The sequence below is a fragment of the Cibotium barometz genome, chromosome 6 (assembly GCF_041138505.1).
Source record: "Cibotium barometz isolate CiBa-2024 chromosome 6, ASM4113850v1, whole genome shotgun sequence".
Lineage (NCBI taxonomy): Eukaryota > Viridiplantae > Streptophyta > Polypodiopsida > Cyatheales > Cibotiaceae > Cibotium > Cibotium barometz.
In genome coordinates, this window is record NC_141051.1 from 46013542 (window position 1) to 46029638 (window position 16097).

Genomic DNA, 16097 nt, shown 5'->3' on the forward strand with positions numbered 1-16097 from the left:
CAAATTCCAAGGCATTCAAAGCCGTATTGAATATTTTAAAAAAATCTCCATTGGAAAATATTTACGGAGCCCTTTTCAGGTGTTCAATTCAAGGCATTCAAATTTATTGGAAAATATATAAAGATTCGGTAGCCCAAATCTGAAGGCGTTCAATATTGAGTACTAAGAAACTTTAGAAGTGATATTTCGCAATCCAACACTTTTTTAAGGACAAACTTTTTTCTTTTTGTGCTATTGTTCTTTAGATGCACATGTTTGCTGGTCTCCTCTCTCGACTGTGTGAGCCATTTCTCAACCAAGAAGACATCAAATGTGAGTTTTTTGAGCTTCTTGTATACACAAAGTCTGCATAATATAGACAGTAGTAAGAGAGACACTCTATGCAATGTGTTTGAGACAGCACCATATAGATAGCATGTTCTTACACTACTCTCTCCAAATTTCTGCCGCCGGGGGGATCCAAGGGGGGCCGGCGGGGGAGTTCGGGGGCAGCGCCCCCGAAGCTTGAAACGAACTCAAAATCGTGACGATTTTGTCACTGCTCGGCAGCAAAACATCCTATTATTTTGTGCGCTGAGCGCACAAATTAATTCAAGAAAAATAGCAAGAGGTAACGCCGCACATCTCATACTGTGTGTGGAGTGTGGCAGCAGCAAAACATCCTATTATTTTGTGCGCTGAGCGCACAAATTCATTCAAGAAAAATAGCAAGAAGTAACACCGCACATCTCATACTACTGTGTGTGGAGTGTGGCGGCAGCAAAACATCCTATTATTTTGTGCGCTGAGCGCACAAATTCATTCAGGCAAAATAGCACAAATTCATGGATGATGATACCTTTCTGTGTCTCTTTGTTGGGGAGAAAGATTGGAGTGGGGAGAGGGCCCTGCGCATGAGATCAGCGTTTCTTTGCTGGGGAGACGTATAATGCTTCATGATCGCTTCTCTGCGTGTGTGTTCGAGGGAAGATGCTTCTGTGTGGAGGACGACTAAAAGCGTTAAGTAATTGCTTCATAAGAAGTAGCCGACTACTAAAAACCCTAAGTTAGGCACTGGACAAATTTTTTTATCCTAACACTAATGAATTTCAACACTAAAATTTAAGGGTTTGGTCAATATTTTTCCGATTTATTTAAATCTATAGCACAGTTATGCTATGGCATCCAACTGGTAGAGTTTTTGAAATCTAATACGAGATTATGAAAAAGCGCAAGAACTAACACAAAGCAAATATGTGTGTGTGTGTGTGTGTGTGCGTGTGTGTGTGTATACATACACACACGTGTACACACAAACATATATACATATATACATGTACTCTTCTTGATACCCTTCATTATGACTATTTTTGCAATAAATATTTTTATTTGCTTCTACCCATAGTCTTAAAATGAGCCTGGTAAAATTGTATTATGGCTAGTATATGCTATTGATTAGAGCAAGAACATCTAGTATTAAAATATTTTTGGCTAATATTCAATGTAAATTCTTTAATTGTTGTTGTGATTGCATTATGCAGGGAGGCTCGTGTTTTCCTCCATTCTACAATGGGTGCATGCATTCGAGTCCCCTTCTTGAATGGCAAATGTCTTGTGTCAATCAACATGATCCGGGGGAAGCTTGGAACTATTGGTGGGATAAATGTGGAGGCCTTACTTGAAATTGGAGGAGAGTATGAGCCCATTTGTCCTTTACACTTGTATGCAGGGATTGGAGACGAGGCATATTTTATCTTGGAGCATTCATTGTCCTCTGTATATATTGCCAAATCAGAGAATTATTTTGAGACCCCAGAACAAGGCCCCTCAACTATATTTCCTCCCGGTTCTCGAAAGAGTACTCCAATGTAAGTGGCATTAACTTTGTCTTTGACATTTTTTGTTTTGCATTGCGCATTGAATTAGAGAGCATTGTGCTTTACAGTGACTTGGACACTGAAGAGATAGAAGAAATCAATGTCCAAGCACATGGGTCATTGCAAGAGGAGATAGAGGTCTCTCCTGTGGAAAAGTGCTTTCAACATTTGGAAGAGGAAGATGTTCAGTTTGATACTGCGGTCTCTTGCTTTCAAATAATCCGCATGTTACCTCCTACTGATGTCTTGCACACTTTAATCCATGATTGTGATTACAAAGGCAAGGTAAAAGAGCTTCCCAAGGTGTACCCAGAGTTCAGTACATATGAGCTTGAAGGTGGGAAAGGTATGGAAGGGATGGAGCAAAAATACGAGGGCAACATTTGGACAAAGCCACAAACGCAAACTAGGGCCAATAAAACTTTTGTTCTTAGGAAGAGCTTCTGCGGGGGAACCTTCCAGTGCATGAATGAGCACTGCTCCTTTAGGACACGTATGAATCAACCAAACAAACTCCATTGGAATGGGCAGCTGATAAAATCTCCAAAATATGGGAATTTAGCAATTGGGAGCTTCGGGAACCTTGAGTGTTTTTTCTGCAAGCATGTGCCAATGTGTCTTAAAGAATGTCCTGCCTGTGTCTATTATTTTATGCCAAAAGAATCAATGCATAGCAGACTATTTATTCATTATGGCAAACATACACACATGGTTTCCAAGGGAATGTGCCGAGCATCGATACGAAATATCAAGGCCTTTGTAGCACGTGCAGTGGGCATCGACCACAACGCTGGGCCCAGAAAGGTACAAATGATTGTGGCAAGGGAGGTGGTTTTAAGAGCATTCACTGATGATGACAAGGCACAGGGAGAATTCATGACAGAGAGGGAGCTACAGGAGATGTCGCAAGAGTTGCAAAGTTTGATAAATGTCAAAAAGTACGTAGGAAGTGCAATTTAGCAAAGAATAGTATGCAATTATCATCTTTAATACACTAAGTATGCTTTATGAATGCAGGGTGAAGCAGATGGTAATGCAAACACGAAAAACAACACGGCCTCTGGGTGAAGGATATGAAGCCATTCTTAATCTAAAAAGAACATGCCATTTTGAGTTCTTCCATGGTTCTCGATTTCCATTGCAAGCCACCACTACTACTGAGCGTTGCTTTATCTTTAAGATGTCTACTACTGGACCTGGTTCTGGGATTGACATTGTTCGGCGAATGGACAAGGATGGTAATGGGGATCTTAATCAAGCATGGGTCTGCTTTGATCATGTGCATCGAGTGGATACTGGATGGCATACAATGGGAGCACATGTTTATGACCACATGTAAGTTACAAGCGGTAGAGAGCATTGCTTAATTTGTGTCTTTAATATAACTCTGTTTCCATTTGTGGCATGCAGGATTGGTGAGCTATTGACAATAGCAACTTGTGAATTTAGAGAAGAGGATGAGGATGCTCAAGTCATGTTTTGGGAAAATATGAATTTGGTAATGGTGGAGCACACAGGGAAGGTAGCAAATTTTTTTGGGTTTATGGCGGATGAGGCTGGCGCTAACTGGAATGCAGTGAGACGTGTCTTCAACGATGGAAAGGAGATGATTGAAAGGGAAAGGTCATGTTTATGGCATTGGGAAGACAACCTTCGTGTCCACACGCAGAGGTACATCTATAGCCCACATCAAGAAAAGCACAGGGAGATGTGTGAGAAGTGGAGGACTGCCCCAAACAAAGAAAGTGCCCTTCAGCAATTTCGCAGGATACGAGCATGGTGGGCAACTGGCAAGGCAGCTGATAGAAACATCCCTAAGCTTCTTAGCTGGTTGAGTTGGTGGCACTATAGGGTTAGTCGATGGGGTCATTTCATTTTAAAGGTAATGTTTGTAAGAGATTATTCATTGTATTATTGTGTGCCTCCTACTTATGTGCACTGCATTGTTTTTAATCAATTTCTACCACTCTCTTGTAGGATGGAGAGCCTATTGTCAATGCTCTTGTCCCAAGGACAAATATGTCAGAGACCAAGCATGCAAGCTGGTTGGCAGGGGAGGGGTATAGGCAAAAGATTAGTCTTTATGATGCTTGTGTGACAGATCTAATCAATGCTTACTTCCAATGTGCCAGACAACTGGCTTTCTTGGAAGGAAAATACACAGGTTGTGGGCCTACATTGGAGCTTTTGGTTGAGAGAGCTCTTTCTTGACAGAAAGCAAGTCCATCCCCAATAGCTACCTCACGAGCAGTGGATGATGCAGTGGCGGGGACCCCTATGTTTTCAAATAGGGTAAAATTCAAGGGTGAGAATAAAACTATTCGAGCCAAAAGGCCACTACACGACTCGACAGAAGAAAACTTTGGCAACTCTAGCCATAGGCCTGAGTTTAACTATGTGACAAGAGAGAGGTTAGAGCCTGCAATAGAGGTCGATGAGCAATGCAAAGTTTTAGAGAGCCTTGAAAGTGATGTGCATGATACAAAGTGGGCCTTGCGGAGGATACCAACAGTGAATCGAGTTGAGTGCAACCACTGGGCATCAGGGAAAAAGTGTAGCTCAAGGTTGCGAGGGGGTGATGTCAGTCCTTGTTTTTGGAGTGATTGTCAACTATCCTCCTGGAAAAAGGAGAAGTATTGCTATTTTTGTAATACAGATGTTAGGCACACTTGGAAAATTACAAAGACAATATTACATCCACCAGAGGATGTCCCTTGTGTTTGGCCCATTGCTAAAGGTACCAAGTTACAAGTGAAAGAAGCCTGCAAGCTTATTAGAGCAGGATATGACATTGGTATTCCTCTTGAGTTTTTTCTAGAAAAGGAGCTTGCAAAAGGCACTAGCGAGACAAACAAGGAGGTGAAACAATTTCCATATCGACGAGGAATTTCAAAGGCTGCATTTGGTCAAATCACTGCAGCCTTAGATATGCATGCAGAAGTTGTAGGCAGCCATATACATATAGAAGGGGTAAAGGAAACATTTAGTATTAATCCATTGACCAATGGGAGCCAAGACACATCTCTGATAGAGGTCACTATTCAGAAGAATCCAATGTGTTCATGTGTGGAGTTCAGAGATAGAGTGGCCAAGAAAAGACCATATCTTGCATGCAAGCACATATACTTTGTGTTCTTAATGATTCTTGGACAGGATGTGAACAACAATATGCATATTCATCAAGTTTGTATTTCTGAGAGAATTGTAAAAGACATGCTAACTAAGTCTATTAGAAGTCATCCTCAACAGCTTTAGGAACCTGCAACCCACTTTAGTTGAAATATGTATGGGGGTCATGTCATACCAGCTGAACCGTAGTACTTGTTTTGGAAATGTTTTGGTTATTTTATAAATTTTCCTGTCTATTGTCTTTTGTTTGCTAATGGCTCTCCAACATTGTGAATACTATAGATTCAATATCTTTTTAGCGAGCCAAGCAATATGGGTTTAATAGTGATTTTTTGTATCTGCACCATTGGTTCGAAAAAAAAAATTATTGCAATGGTCATTTTAGAACATTTCATGTCTTCTTTGTTTGATTGCTACAGAATTGCACTGTGGTTCCACTCTCTCTTTAACATTTCATGCTCGCTTAACATCATACCATGCCCCTACCTGCTCACTTTCACAAGAACATGAGCTCTACTCATTGCTTTGTGCTCGCTGCTCTTGGCTCGCTTTTTGACCACCCCCATTTACATGTCCAATCCTTTTATGCCAAATGTCTGTGTCTGCAACAATTCCTGAACCATTTGCAAACATCGCAGCACTCATTTCAGGCATGTCTACATTCAACGTAAACATTCTGCCCACTCTGTTGCCTTTTGCAACCAACTTGCACTTGTCTTTGAAATCTTCAACATAACACCCATCAGGGTTAAACCGAACCTGCAAACCTTGCTCAATCATCTGGCCAACTGAAACCAGATTCTTTGTTATGTTCGGTACATGAAGTACATCTGCAAGGTACTTCACTTTGCCATGCTGCATAGACAATGGCACATCTCCAACATGGGCAATTGGATGAGCAGTGTCATCCCCTGTTTCCACAAAACCTGGTCTTTCCGGGTTTTTCATCTCCTTGAACCACTCCCCATGACTCGTCATGTGGTTCGAAGCGCCTGAATCCACATACCATACATTATCTTTTTGTGCTGCATCAACATTTTCAGACATGGCATTCACGACATGCTACATAACAAACAACCTTTCATTATCCTCATTATTTCTGCTTGAGGATGCATAGTTGTTTTGCTGCACTTTCCCATTTTGCATGTCAGCCTGCTTCTTATAACATTCTGCCTGCACATGTCCAGGCTTACCACAATAATAACATTCATGTGCATCATTATATTGCCTTTGCCAATTTCCACGGCCTCTTTGACTCCCCCTGCCTCTGAATTTGCCTCTTCCACCTGCGTGTTGTTGTTGTTGTTGTTGATTCTGGGAATGTTGTTGTTGCTGCTGCTGTTGCTGCTGACCATAATTTTGATTACCTGTTCGGCCACCTCCTTGACCGCGTCCACGGCCTCCTCTACCTCGTCCTCTTTCTGAACTCGTGTAGAAGGCCTGTTGCTCTGAATTGTTTTTGCTTTGCGAAGACTGTTGGTCTTCACCCAAGCTCTTCTCTTCGCGATAATCAGCATAGACACCAAATCTATAAAGTTGGGAATGTTTTCCCGAGTCTGAATGGACGTCTTGAATGCCTTGTATTGTGGCTCGAGACCACGTAGACAGACTTCCACCTTATCATCATCATCTACTGACACACCAATAGATGCAAGGGATTCCACAATACCCTTTATCTTCAGCGCATAGATAGACATGCTCTTTTTCTCCACAGTATGAAGTTCATTCTTCAACTGTATCTTACGTGCCTTGGTATTTGTTTCATAGAGCTTTACCAAGGTGTCCCATGCCTCCTTGGGGGACTTGGCATCCTGAATGTGCCCAATCATGGTGTCCTGTATACTAATGGATAGCCAATACATAACCTTCCTGGCTCCTTGGTTTCAGTCTTTAAACTCTTTCACATCTACAGCAGTCGGATTTATATCCGGTATCTCCGGTGCCTCTTCATGCTCACCTTCTATGTAGTCCCAATAGCCTTTTCCCATCAAGAAATTCGTCAACCTGAACCTCCAAGCATGGAAGTTATTCTTATCCAGCTTCTCAGCCACAATCTGTGTTATGCCATCATTAGACATCTTGCCAAACACATAATTTTACCAGAAACTGCACTCTGGTTTTTCCTACACAAATGCTGTATTTTCTGCAGCGGTACTATAGTACTCTCAAATGTCACAACCAGTGACTTCAATGTGCATACATACACCCAATGGCAACTGTAGACCTCTTTGCAGCACCCACAGTGTCTGCACAGTCAATCTGTCTTCCTGCAATTTTTAAAACAGAGTTCTGCAGAGAATCGATGACTTACCCGCAGTGCTCAAAATCGCCTGCTTTCTGAAAAACGGAGGTCTAGACGTGCCCGAAACGTGTTTTCGGCCCGAATATTTCAGTCCGATAGGACTCTATAGTTTCCCTATAGCTTTACTCCCGCGAAGAAAGCTCCTCAATCAGAGACCGTTTGTCGGTGCCTTCCGTAGAGCTCGCTCCCGACAAGGGTGTAGTCACCAACACAATAGGGAAGAGTAATTGAAGCTCTTACCCTCGTACCGCTTCCTGTGGTTCTCTTGCTTACATCTCAACCCTTAGCATGAACCAGGCTCTGATACCAGGAAAAGATGCAGGGGGGAAGAGAGCTTGAGCTCTTGCAAGCACACATACACACTCACAAAACCCTAATAGAGAACACACAAGGTGAGAGGCTGAAATCTTCTTCTTCTCTACTCAACACTCAACACACCATATACAAGAATAAGAGTACACACTATATGAAAGGTACTCAACCAAATACATACACGGGTTCTCTATAGTGTGAACCTGACTAAATGAGCTGGCGCTATAACTATGCCAGTCTCTAGAATGGCTGTCACACAGCCTGTCATCCCACTGGCCGCATATCACCCAAGATCTCACCACCCATGCCAGTGGTGTAAGTGTGGGGCCTATCCCCCAGGCGGGTCATCAGTGTCCACCGCCTAACTAGACGAGCTCGATATCTCAACAATGATGTGGTCTAGATAGAATACAGCCCTACCACATGGTAGAGGTAGACCTCAAATGCAATTCTTGCTCTACCACATGGTAGAGGTAGACCTCAAATGCAATTCTTGCTCTACCACATGGTAGAGCTAGACCTCAAAGCTTTCTACCTCTACGACTCTAACTCCACCACATGGTAGAGCTAGACCTGAAATACAATTCTAGCTCCACCACATGGTAGAGCTAGACCTCAAAGCATTCTATCTCTACAATGTGGTTTAGGTAGAATACAGCTCTACCACAATTACATTCAACCTCAGTCAGTTACATTCATTGAATTCTAGCTCTACCATATGGTAGAGCTAGAAGAATGCATTCTAGCTTCATCACATGGTAGAGCTGAACCTCAAAGCTTTCTAGCTCTATGATGTGATCTAGATAGAATATAGCTCTACCACATGGTAGAGCTAGACCTCAAATGCAATTCTTGCTCTACCACATGGTAGAGCTAGAACTCAAAGCTTTCTACCTCTACGACTCTAGCTCCACCACATGGTAGAGCTAGACCTCAAAGCATTCTATCTCTACAATGTGGTTTAGGTAGAATACAGCTCTACCACAGTTACATTCAACCTTAGTTGGTTACATTCATTGAAGTCTAGATCTACCACATGGTAGAGCTATAAGAATGCATTCTAGCTCCACCACATGGTAGAGCTAGAGTTCAAAGCATTCTGGTCAACACATTTATTAATCTTGCTCTACCACCTGGTAGAGATAATATCCATTGAAAACCAGCACTAGAATACTTTGAAGTCCAGCTAGAATGCATTTATCTAGCTTTACCATGTGGTAGAGTAAGACTTATAAATGTATTGAGAGCTCCAAGATGGAGTAATTGAGATAGAATGCTTTGAGGTCTAGCTCTACCATGTGGTGGAGCTAGAATTACATTTGAGTTCTAGCTCTACCATGTGGTGGAGCTAGAATTGTAGAGGTAGAAAGCTTTGAGGTCTAGCTCTACCATGTGGTGGAGCTAGAATTACATTTGAGTTCTAGCTCTACCATGTGGTGGAGCTAGAATTGTAGAGGTAGAAAGCTTTGAGGTCCACCTCTACCACAGTTACATTAAACCTCAGCCGGTTACATTCATTGAAGTTAAGCTCTACCACATGGTTGAGCTAGAAGATTGCATTCTAGCTCCACCACACGGTAGAGCTGGACCTCAAAGCTTTCTACCTCTACGACTCTAGCTCCACCACATGGTAGAAATAGACCTGAAATGCAATTCTAGCTCCAACACATGGTAGAGCTAGACCTCAAAGCATTCTATCTCTACAATGTGGTTCAGGTAGAATACAGCTCTACCACAGTTACATTCAACCTCAGTTGGTTACATACATTGAAGTATAGCTCTACCACATGATGGTAGAGCTAGGAGAATGCATTCTAGCTCCACCACATGGTAGAGCTAGATTTCAAACAATTATGGTCAATACATTTATTAATCCTGCTCTACCACCTGGTAGAGATAATATCCTGCTCTACCACCTGGTAGAGATAATATCCATTGGAAACCAGCACTAGAATACTTTGAACTCTAGCTAGAATGCTTTGAGGTCTAGCTGTACCATGTGGTGGAGCTAGAATTGCATTTCAGGTCTAGCTCTACCATGTGGTGGAGCTAGAAACATAGAGGTAGAAAGCTTTGAGGTCCAGCTCTACCATGTGGTGGAGCTAGAATGCATTCTTCTAGCTCTACCATGTGGTAGAGCTAGACTTCAAAGCTTTCTACCTCTACGACTCTAGCTCCACCACATGGTAGAGCTAGACCTGAAATGCAATTTTAGCTCCACCACATGGTAGAGCTAGACCTCAAAGCTTTCTACCTCTATGACTCTAGCTCCACCACAGTTACATTCAACCTCAGCCAGTTACATTCATTGAAGTCTAGCTCTACCACATGGTAGAGCTAGAAGAATGCATTCTAGCTCCACCACATAGTAGAGCTGGACCTCAAAGCTTTCTATCTCTACGATGTGGTCTAGATAGAAAACAGCTCTACCACATGGTAGAGCTAGACCTCAAATGCAATTCTAGCTCCACGACATGGTAGAGCTGGACCTCAAAGCATTCTAGCTCTACGATGTGGTCTAGGTAGAATACAGCTCTACCACGTGGTAGAGCTAGATCGAATGCAATTCTAGCTCCTTGGTTCTTGTCATGTGAAGTAGGTGTCTTCTTGGAGTAATTGGTCTTGTTGATGTGTATGGAACACAGCTAGATCGATGCATTCTTGCTCTACCACATGGTAGAGGTAGACCTCAAAGCTTTCTACCTCTACGATTCTAGCTCCACCACATGGTAGAGCTAGACCTCAAATGCAATTCTAGCTCCACCACATGGTAGAGCTAGACCTCAACGCATTCTATCTCTACAATGTGGTTTAGGTAGAATACAGCCACAGTTACATTCAACCTCAGCCGGTTCCATTCATTGAAGTCTAGCTCTACCACATGGTAGAGCTAGAAGAATGCATTCTAGCTCCACCACATGTTGGAGCTGGACCTCAAAGCATTCTAGCTCTACAATGTGGTCTAGGTAGAATACAGCTCTACCACGTGGTAGAGCTAGATCAAATGCAATTCTAGCTACTTGGTTCTTGTCATGTGAAGTAGGTCTCTTCTTGGAGTAATTGGTTTTGTTGATGTGTATGGAACACAGCTAGATCGTTGCATTCTTGCTCTACCACATGGTAGAGCTAGACCTCAAATGCAATTCTAGCTCCACCACATGGTAGAGCTAGACCTCAAAGCATTCTATCTCTAAAATGTGGTTTAGGTAGAATACAGCTCTACCACAGTTACATTCAACCTCAGCCGGTTACATTCATTGAAGTCTAGCTCTACCACATGGTAGAGCTAGAAGAATGCATTCTAGCTCCACCACATGGTGGAGCTGGACCTCAAAGCATTCTAGCTCTACGATGTGGTCTAGGTAGAATACAGCCCTACCACGTGGTAGAGCTAGATCAAATGCAATTCTAGCTCCTTGGTTCTTGTCATGTGAAGTAGATCTCTTCTTGGAGTAAATGGTTTTGTTGATGTGTATGGAACACAGCTAGATCGATGTATTCTTGCTCTACCACATGGTAGAGCTAGACCTCAAATCTTTTTACCTCTACAATTCTAGCTCCACCACATGGTAGAGCTAGACCTCAGATACAATTCTAGCTCCACCACATGGTAGAGCTAGACCTCAAAGCATGTTATCTCTACAATGTGGTTTAGGTAAAATACAGCTCTACCATAGTTACATTAAACCTCAGTCGGTTACATTCATTGAAGTCTAGCTCTACCACATGGTAGAGCTAGAAGAATGCAATTCTAGCTCCACCACATGGTAGAGCTAGAGCTCAAAGCATTCTAGCTCTACGATGTGGTCTAGGTAGAATACAGCTCTACCACGTGGTAGAGCTAGATCAAATGCAATTCTAGCTCCTTGGTTATTGTCATGTGAAGTAGGTCTCTTCTTGGAGTAATTGGTTTTGTTGATGTGTATGGAACACAGCTAGATCGTTGCATTCTTGCTCTACCACATGGTAGAGCTAGACCTCAAATGCAATTCTAGCTCCACCACATGGTAGAGCTAGACCTCAAAGCATTCTATCTCTAAAATGTGGTTTAGGTAGAATACAGCTCTACCACAGTTACATTCAACCTCAGCCGGTTACATTCATTGAAGTCTAGCTCTACCACATGGTAGAGCTAGAAGAATGCATTCTAGCTCCACCACATGGTGGAGCTGGACCTCAAAGCATTCTAGCTCTACGATGTGGTCTAGGTAGAATACAGCCCTACCACGTGGTAGAGCTAGATCAAATGCAATTCTAGCTCCTTGGTTCTTGTCATGTGAAGTAGATCTCTTCTTGGAGTAAATGGTTTTGTTGATGTGTATGGAACACAGCTAGATCGATGTATTCTTGCTCTACCACATGGTAGAGCTAGACCTCAAATCTTTTTACCTCTACAATTCTAGCTCCACCACATGGTAGAGCTAGACCTCAGATACAATTCTAGCTCCACCACATGGTAGAGCTAGACCTCAAAGCATGTTATCTCTACAATGTGGTTTAGGTAAAATACAGCTCTACCATAGTTACATTAAACCTCAGTCGGTTACATTCATTGAAGTCTAGCTCTACCACATGGTAGAGCTAGAAGAATGCAATTCTAGCTCCACCACATGGTAGAGCTAGAGCTCAAAGCATTCTAGCTCTACGATGTGGTCTAGGTAGAATACAGCTCTACCACGTGGTAGAGCTAGATCAAATGCAATTCTAGCTCCTTGGTTATTGTCATGTGAAGTAGGTTTCTTCTTGGAGTAATTGGTTTTGTTGATGTGTATGGAACACAGCTAGATCGATGCATTCTTGCTCTACCACATGGTAGAGCTAGACCTCAAAGCTTTCTACCTCTACGATTCTAGCTCCACCACATGGTAGAGCTAGACCTCAAATGCAATTCTAGCTCCACCACATGGTAGAGCTAGACCTCAAAGCATTCTATCTCTACAATGTGGTTTAGGTAGAATACAGCTCTACCACAGTTACATTCAACCTCAGCCAGTTACATTCAACCTCAACCGGTCACATTCATTGAAGTCTAGCTCTACCACATGGTAGAGCTAGAAGAATGCAACTCTAGCTCCACCACATGGTAGAGCTAGAAGAATGCAATTCTAGCTCCACCACATGGTGGAGCTGGACCTCAAAGCATTCTAGCTCTACGATGTGGTCTAGGTAGAATACAGCCCTACCACGTGGTAGAGCTAGATCAAATGCAATTCTAGCTGCTTGGTTCTTGTCATGTGAAGTAGATCTCCTTTTGGAGTAAATGGTTTTGTTGATGTGTATGGAACACAGCTAGATTGATGCATTCTTGCTCTACCACATGGTAGAGCTAGACGTCAAAGCTTTCTACCTCTACGATTCTAGCTCCACCACATGGTAGAGCTAGACCTCAAATGCAATTCTAGCTCCACCACATGGTAGAGATAGACCTCAAAGCATTCTATCTCTACAATGTGGTTTAGGTAGAATATAGCTCTACCACAGTTACATTCAACCTCAGCTGGTTACATTCATTGAAGTCTAGCTCTACCACATGGTAGAGCTAGAAGAATGCATTCTAGCTCCACCACATGGTGGAGCTAGACCTCAAAGCATTCTAGCTCTACGATGTGGTCTAGGTAGAATACAGCCCTACCAGGTGGTAGAGCTAAATCAAATGCAATTCTAGCTCCTTCGTTCTTGTCATGTGAAGTAGATCTCTTCTTGGAGTAACTGGTTTTGTTGATGTGTGGAACACAGCTAGATCAATGCATTCTTGCTCTACCACATGGTAGAGCTAGACCTCAAATCTTTTTACCTCTACGATTCTAGCTCCACCACATGGTAGAGCTAGACCTCAAATGCAATTCTCGCTCCACCACATGGTAGAGCTAGACCTCAAAGCATTCTTTCTCTACAATGTGGTTTAGGTAGCCTATACAGCTCTACCATAGTTACATTCAATCTCAGCCGGTTACATTCGTTGAAGTCTAGCTCTACCACATGGTAGAGCTAGAAGAATGCAATTCTAGCTCCACCACATGGTAGAGCTAGACCTCAAAGCATTCAAGCTCTACGATGTGGTCTAGGTAGAATACAGCTCTACCACGTGGTAGAGCTAGATCAAATGCAATTCTAGCTCCTTGGTTATTGTCATATGAAGTAGGTCTCTTCTTGGAGTAATTGGTTTTGTTGATGTGTATGGAACACAGCTAGATCGATGCATTCTTGCTCTACCACATGATAGAGCTAGACCTCAAAGCTTTCTACCTCTACGATTCTAGCTCCACCACATGATAGAGCTAGACCTCAAATGCAATTCTAGCTCCACCACATGGTAGAGCTAGACCTCAAAGCATTCTATCTCTACAATGTGGTTTAGGTAGAATACAGCTCTACCACAGTTACATTCAACCTCAGTCGGTTACATTCATTGAAGTCTAGCTCTACCACATGGTAGAGCTAGAAGAATGCATTCTAGCTCCACCACATGGTAGAGCTAGAAGAATGCATTCTAGCTCCACCACATGGTGGAGCTACACCTCAAAGCATTCTAGCTCTACGATGTGGTCTAGGTAGAAGACAGCCCTACCACGTGGTAGAGATAGATCAAATGCAATTCTAGCTGCTTGGTTCTTGTCATGTGAAGTAGATCTCCTTTTGGAGTAAATGGTTTTGTTGATGTGTATGGAACATAGCTAGATCGATGCATTCTTGCTCTACCACATGGTAGAGCTAGACCTCAAATCTTTTTACCTCTACGATTCTAGCTCCACCACATGGTAGAGCTAGACCTCAAATGCAATTCTAGCTCCACCACATGGTAGAGCTAGACCTCAAAGCATTCTATCTCTACAATGTGGTTTAGGTAGAATACAGCTCTACCACAGTTACATTCAACCTCAACCGGTTACATTCATTCAAGTCTAGCTCTACCACATGGTAGAGCTAGAAGAATGCATTCTAGCTCCACCACATGGTGGAGCTGGACCTCAAAGCATTCTAGCTCTACGATGTGGTCTAGGTAGAATACAGCCCTACCACGTGGTAGAGCTAGATCAAATGCAATTCTAGCTCCTTGGTTCTTGTCACGAGATGAGCTAGAATCCATTGAAGTCTAGACCTAGAACCTATGGAAGTCTACTGGCTCCACCCATAAAGAAGCTATCTTGATCCCCAACTCAACCACGTGGTAAAGCAAGACTTATAAATAGCTCTACCATATGGAAAATCTAAAACATCTAAAATTTTAGCTTTACCATATAGTTGAGTGGTTTTGTGTTTCTCACCTCCACCAACTCTTGGAGCTCAAGGGTGGATCTCAAGGCCTACTTCCAACAAGAGCTCCCTTGCAAACTGGCTCTACCAAATGGTAGAGCTAGAATAATGGGTGTATTTGGAAATCCATTTTAAACCCTCCAATTCTAGAGTGAGCAAGTAGAATTGATAATTGGTATCCAAACATGATTTCCTTTTAGATTACACCAATAAACATGTATTGAGAGTGAGTGTTACAATTGTAAATTCTTGTAGTTTGAAAGATTGTTGAGTCAATGTTATTTTTTTTTCTTTTAGATCCCGAAATTGAGATAGTAGCACCAAGTGAAGTAGTTACGGAATGCCAAAATCAAAGTGTGGATGAGACCTTCTCCCACACATTCAATGATGTCCATCCAGAAGGTTTAAAGACAAATGCTGACAATGAAATTGGGGTACCTAAATCTCCAACAAATGAAGCAATGGGTGAGAGTTTCCAGTCCAAAGATGAAGACTTACCAAGAAGTACCGTCACTGCTATCTCCAAGAAATCATTGTTGACAATTGTGTTGGACCTGAATGGTCTACTACTGAAACTTTGTCAACAACAACCATCTTCAATACATGAAACTATTCAAATGGATTCAAAACAATATATTGTACTAAGGTCAGGATGTATCCAATTCTTGAAGATTTTATTAAAAAATATTAATGTTGGGATCTTGTCAACAACGAGACAGAGAGTAATTTTCTTTAAATATTGAGAATATTACAAGACAGAGCAGGAGAGATATTGCCTTTTTTTGTAGTTTGGACTCAAGAGGCTTGCGAGAAGGATAAAAGTGGTAAAATAGCTAGACCTGATAATCCAACAGTTCTGGCAATGTTCTCAAGCCATTGTCAAAAATCGCTTCATGTTTTGATTGTGATGCTCGTAGAATGGTTCTTATTGATGACTCTCCATACAAGGGATGTGCTTCTCCTGATAATAATTGTATATATCCTGCAAAGTTTGATGAAGAAAAGATGGTCGACAATATTCTCATTGATGAGCTGCTCCCTTACTTATTACAGCTTGATGAGAGTGAAGATGTGCGTGAGATCATTGGCTCTAATCGCTACGGACAACCTCCAGTATCCAATGAAAATGAATACAGAGGTGTGGTAGATTTTTGGAGAAAGCATAATTTAAATTGGTCAGTCTCACAGAAGATAATCTACATTGATAGGCTACCACTATCAGAGATTATACAAAATTTTATCGA

General features: G+C 42.2%; 1 protein-coding gene across 1 annotated transcript; it reads left to right on the plus strand.

Annotated features, from left to right (window-relative positions):
* The first annotated feature begins 2666 nt into the window (after positions 1 to 2666).
* LOC147637798 (uncharacterized) lies at positions 2667 to 3195 on the plus strand. The gene is made up of 2 exons (XM_086799052.1): positions 2667 to 2794; positions 2874 to 3195. Exons 1-2 carry the CDS (start codon positions 2667 to 2669, stop codon positions 3193 to 3195), a joined length of 450 nt encoding a protein of 149 aa, XP_086655178.1.
* Positions 3196 to 16097: the final 12902 nt, after the last annotated feature.

Coding starts and splice junctions, on each gene's coding strand:
- LOC147637798 (XM_086799052.1), top strand. CDS start 2,667: ATGATTGTGGCAAGGGAGGTGGTTTTAAGAGCATTCACTGATGATGAC. Junction 2,795..2,873: donor AGTTTGATAAATGTCAAAAA/GTACGTAGGAAG, acceptor TTATGAATGCAG/GGTGAAGCAGATGGTAATGC.